The sequence below is a fragment of the Priapulus caudatus genome, unplaced genomic scaffold (genome assembly GCF_000485595.1).
Source record: "Priapulus caudatus unplaced genomic scaffold, Priapulus_caudatus-5.0.1 Scaffold39, whole genome shotgun sequence".
Taxonomy (NCBI): Eukaryota; Metazoa; Priapulida; class Priapulimorpha; order Priapulimorphida; family Priapulidae; genus Priapulus; species Priapulus caudatus.
Window position 1 is genome coordinate 463,597 of NW_014577100.1, and position 5,854 is coordinate 469,450.

General features: G+C 52.3%; 1 protein-coding gene across 1 annotated transcript in view; it reads left to right on the forward strand.

The window, feature by feature from the left end:
* Positions 1-5,844, forward strand: part of LOC106819700 — a 41,723-nt gene extending 35,879 nt beyond the window's left edge. The window contains exons 7-8 of the mRNA XM_014824304.1: positions 370-1,472; positions 1,869-5,844. Coding sequence (XP_014679790.1) covers positions 370-1,472; positions 1,869-2,073 — 1,308 coding nt within the window. The 3' untranslated portion in view covers positions 2,074-5,844. The remainder of the gene's footprint in view (positions 1-369; positions 1,473-1,868) is intronic.
* The last annotated feature ends 10 nt before the right edge of the window (positions 5,845-5,854 follow it).

A 5,854-nucleotide genomic window follows, 5' to 3' on the forward strand; every position in this document is an offset into this window, starting at 1 on the left:
TCTTCATTGTCTACATCATTGTTGACATCACTGTCTCTCTTCACTGTCTGCATCACTGTCTCTCTTCACTGTCTCTCTTCACTGTCTACATCATTGTCTACATCACTGTCTATCTTCACTGTCTACATCATTGTCTACATCATTGTCTCCATAATTGTCTACATCATTGTTGACATCACTGTCTACATCATTGTCTACATCATTGTTGACATCACTGTCTCTCTTCACTGTCTACATCATTATCTACATCATTGTCTACATCATTGTCTACATCATTGTCTACATCACTGTCTCTCTTCACTGTCTACATCATTGTCTACATCATTATCTACATCACTATCTACATCACTGTCTCTCCTCGTTCTGTAGGGCGTACTGGACGAGCTGAACAGCATAGAGCGACGCTACCGCTCGCTCTCCGACGATTCCGAAGCCATCCTGGCCATTGGCGACGACGACACGAATGCCGGCGTCGTCGACGACCTCTCAGAGGTCGCGGCCGAGCTCGCTGACCTCCGCGAGAAGTGTGGCGACCTCGCGCGGCTCCTTGAGTCAGAGCTCGACGAGACGAGGCGGCGCGCAGCTGAGTCATTGTTGCCTGCGGAGACGAGTCGACCCGCGTCTGAGGCGTGCATCGTTGAGACGGGGTCGTGCGTGCGCGAGTTCTCGCCCGGGTGTGACGTGAGCGTCGATGAGATGGGGTTGTACGCACCGGAGTCATTGTCTCGCGAGATGCGTTTACCCACGTGTGACTCGCACAGTGAGACGCAGTTACCAGCATCTGAGTCGTACAGTGAGACAACGTCACCCGCAATTATCTCGTCCAGCAAGACAGATTCATCCACATCCTCGCCGAGCGACGAGACAAGATTACCGATATCAGACTCGTATAATGAGACAACATCAGCCGCGCCCAACTCGCACATTGAGACAGTTTTACCCACACCTTCTCCATTCGATGAGACGAGATTACCGACGCCGGACTCACGCAGCGATACAATGTCATCCATGCCCGACTCACCGTGCGAGGAGGCGCGATTTTCCACTCACGACTTTTCGTTGGACGACACGCTACGTCTTGCGTTGTCGGATATGGATGACGATGACGAAGACAACGATGATGTGGATCCGTCTCTTGTGGGTCGTATGCAGACGGGCGACGCGGCAACAACTCCTTGCAGAGAGTCGTCGCTCGCCGGTCAGCGGACGGGGGAGGAATCGTCGGAGAGGGACCGCGCCAACTCGAGGACAGAGAGCGAGCGTCGCCGCGGCGACGACCCTCCGGAGGATGTCGACTCCACTTCACCGGTGGGAGAGGAAGGGGATGGGGTTTCCCCGCGGAGTGGAGTGGAGAGGAGGATGGATCTCGCAGGGAAGGTCGGAGAGGAAGGTCTGGCAGAGGCATCCACGATCGGGAAGCAGAGGAAGGCGGGTAGCGGATGTGAGCCGGAGCAGAGCAGGCCGTCTAAAAGGTGAGTTCTCTCTTCTTGTCGCTAGATAACTGATAAGTAACTGCTGGGTAAACTGCTAAGTAACCGCTAGGTATCCGCTAGGTAACTGCTAGGTAACTGCTAGGTATTTGCTAGGTAACTGCTAGGTATCTGCTAGGTATCTGCTAGGTAACTGCTAGGTATCTGCTCACAAATCTGAAATATGAACCCTCTTCAGCCTTTAAGCTTCACAACTAAAATGCAAACAACTAAAAGTTCGAATATTCTTTTGCGATCATGATACGCACATGTCACCAACATCACCGCAACAGGCAGCGAGATCGGCAAGCATCTCGGGAAAAACGAACGAATACGTTTGATCGACAACAGTCTGCGACGCTTCGAACTAAAACGTTTCTTTTGTCTTTCCCTCTGCAGGAGGCGCCACACACGCGACGCGGCGACCCGCGCGCGACCTCTGCTCGTCCGACTGCTCGCCGCCTCGCTGCCGTTCTACGTGCTGCTGCTCTGCGTCTTTCTGCTGCCGCCGCTGCTCGAGCCACGCTGCTGCAACAACATCAACGCCTACGCGAGCTCGTGGAGCACGGCGCTGACGTGGAGGTGGGGCGCGCCGCCGACGTGATGTCGCAGCATCCGTCTGTAAGGGGGCGCCACCGACGTGATCTCGCGGCATGCGTCTGCAAGGGCGCGCCACCGACGCGATCTCATGGCATCCGTCTGCAACCGGGAGCCACCAATATGATCTCGCGAAATCTGTCTGCAAGGGGGCGCCACCGACATGTCGTACAACCATCTACCAGGGGGCACCACTAACGTGGTGCCAACCACTCGTCTATGTGCGAGCGCTACCCCCTACAAGATACGGCCCACCGGTCTACAAGAGGGAGCCACAGAACATGATCGCTGCCACAGGAGAGGAGTGGCGTCGCTTCAATACTCGCATGTCTAAGAATGGTTTCAAGGGTCCTCCATGTTTCTAGACCTCTGTACGGGGGCGCCACTAGCTTACTCACATTCTGATGATGTCATCAATGTTAGTGTGTTGCAGTGGGTACACAATCCGTGGGGCCTGTGATGGGTTAGGACAGGAGCACACACTCCACTTGAACTGTGCTCCCCTAGTATGTAGCCGATGTTATGTGCCTCTCTAATAACTTCCAATGCAAAAGATCATGTCAGTGCGTAATTTTGTTTTCACTTGTGTGGCAGTGATATGTTACTAGAATCTCACACTCATTCTATTAATTGGAATGCAATTGTGGTAATAGCTGATGGAAGAGTTTACATGATGTAGTCATGCCTTGGGTTACATTCTCTCTTCCGGTAGGGATTCAGGTGTTTTCTGTGCCAGTTTTTGACAGTATGTATTGGTAATTCCAGTTTGCTAAGTTATAAATGTCCGACACTTTTTATTCGTCGTGCAAAAGGTAAGTATAAATGTTATAGTTATATTAGTTATAATAAGTAAAAATAAAACCAGCGCGTGCATGTGTATGTATGCAGCGTATTGTACAGTAATATAATGCATAGGTATCCTATATTAATAATACATAAGATCCCCACCCGTAAAACCTCGTGTGATTACAGTAGTGTTGTTCTTCTCGAGAAGATTAGCTACGTGCTCGCTAGATGGCGCCACGATTCAAAAACCTGACATGAATGCGTAATGCGGCTTTCATCGCGGCGTTGGGAATCGCCGTGGTGAACGAGTTGAAGAGAGGCAGAGAGAGAGAGAGAGCGTGCGCGTGACTGCTGCTGCTGCTAGGGCATCGCGACGCGCTAACGTTTTGTAACCGCATAACTAAACGTTTTGTATAGATCGTGTTATTTTTATGCCAGCATTAACAGTGCCAAAGCCCTACGCGCGCACGCACGCGCGTTCGTGCGCTATTGTCTCGTGAATGAGAAAAAGTTTAGAAACTGTTGAGTAGGGCCATGAGTGACTCGCAACTTCGTCGTTTTGCTCAAGCGGGAAACGAACGCTCGGGACACAAAAATGAGTCTTTCTTTTAAAAACATAAACATGCTCGTGGCCGTGGAAGCACGCGGAAGCACGATCGACGCGCTGGGGAAGGAGGGTGGGAGGCAGAGCGTGGTTACATCATAATCGCAGGAAACTTTCCCACACATGCATCACGGCATCCCGCTTCCCTCCCCCCGTACTCTCTGGCTCTCCCATCGAGGTTAATCAGTGCACGGGCATGGCCGTCGGCGCGTTAACTCTTTCATCACGCCAGCGAACGTAAATACCTCCGCGACTAAACCTGGCGGCGACTTCGCAGGTAGCGGGTAGACTGACTCCCGCCTCGCGTTGGGAATCGAGCCGCGACGCGAGTCGGAGACGCGCGGGGTCAGTCTAGGTCGCGCGGGGGGTCTTTGTCGTCGGGCTGCCACTGTCAGCACGAGTATTGTCGGCTGCGACATTGTGACGTTGTTGAGAGACGGGGCGCGCATGCCTCCGCATCAAGTCTAACCCTTTGACTCCCTCCCCCTTCTCTCTCTCTCTGTCTCTCTCCCCACTTCCTTCTCAGATGTGTTTGCGTGTGTGTATCGAGCGTGATGATTGATACAGGAGGGATGTGTGGGGAAGGAAGCTGTGTGGCGGAGTTTTACCGTGAGAGAACGTTGGGAGGGATGAGGAGGGATATTTAGGAATGTCCCGTGAGAGAAGGTTAGTTTGGATGAAGGAGGCAGCTAATAAGGGGGGGGGGTGCACCGTGAGTGAGCGTTCGCTTTGAGCGTTTTAGCGAGAGCTATGGGATGGAGGAGAAATCTAAGGGTAAAGTCCCGCGAGAGAGGAAAGGAGAGTGATGAAGCGAAGGGAGAAGCTAATGGGGGGGGGGCGGTCGTAACGTAAGTAAAATTTGGGAAGGACGGAGAAGGAAGCTAGCGGCGAGTAATGTCACGGTAGACCGTTAAAAGGAAAGCAGTGAAAACGATAGGTAAGGGGCCGTTCACTGTTGAGGGAGTGTTAGCGGGATCTGGAGATGATCCGAAATAGAACCTGTCATCTGTATATATCTATCTCTGTTGCTGTTTGTACTTGTTATTTTATTGCATGTTCTTGTTATTTTATTGCATGTTCTTGTTATTTTGTTACATGTTCTTTTATGTTCATCCCTCTTCTCGCCGATGTTTTGTAATGGTTTATCATGTAGGGCAATGTCATGCTATGTCGTATCATGTGTCATGTCGTGTCATATCACGCCGTGTTGTGTCGTTGTGTGTTATGTCGCACCGTGCCATGTCATGTAATGCCGTGTTGTATCATGTCATGTCATATAACGTGTCGGTATCGTAACGATATGGTGGCATGTCATGTCGTTGCGTGTCATTTCATGGCATGCAATGTAACGTAATGTTCAGTATGGTTTCGTCCATCGTACACCGCATGCCCCCCGCCCCTGGCCCACTGCCCCGCCCGCTCCGCTTCTCTCCGCAACGTCATACGCAGTGTTTCGACCGCATCCCCCCTCCCCCCACCCACCGCCCCGCTTCTCACCACAACGTCATACGCAGTGTTTTGACCGCATCCCCCCTCCCCCCACCCACCGCCCCGCTTCTCTCCACAACGTCACTCGCCGTGTCTCGAACGCCGTACACCGGGTCGCGTTAAACGCCATTGTGACGCGTTCGTTCGGCAGTTCACGTGCGTGCGGTCGGCGCGTTACGGACATAATCGCGTGCGGTCGCTAATCTGCTGGCGCGATGCCGCCGCGGCCGCCGCGATGCGCTTTTGTTTGCGTCGCAGACGCGCAGCAGCAGCAGCGGCGGCGGCTTAACTCGTCGTCGTCGTCGCCATGGCGTCGGCGCGAGTTCGAACGCCGACGTCGCAGCTGTGCGTGATTGTTTATGGGTTTTTTTGCTCGATGAATGTTTCGACGGTGTTTTCGTGGGTTTTTCTCGCGATTTTAAGTTAGCTTTTTGACGGTTTTTAAGGTGGGTTTTTGACGGTTTTTAGCTGGATTTGTTGGCGGTGTTTAAGGTGGATAATTGGGGGGGATTTTTCGACGGGGGTTTCGCCGAGTTTCCTGTCCTGCGAATTCGCGTCATCGTGGAGGTGGGGTGCGCTGGCTGGCATGCCCTGAAGCTGGTCGAACCGCGCGTGGCGTCTGAACAAGCGTGAACCGTACGTGAGAAAGAGTTAAACCGCGTGCATGCTGACCATGACGTGCAACTGTGCGCTATACACCCGATGATGCCCATGATCTAAACTAGCATGGCAGTGACGTCATAAGTAGCTATGAGTGTCAGAACTCTGTAACGTCATAGCTTTCGCGCGATGCCTCAAAAGTTCAAAAAGTTTATTCGTTTAAAAGTTAGACATGTTGCCATAGCTATTTATGATGTGTCTAACAACGGGCCCCATGTGTAACTGCATGCTCGAAGATGTATGTATATAT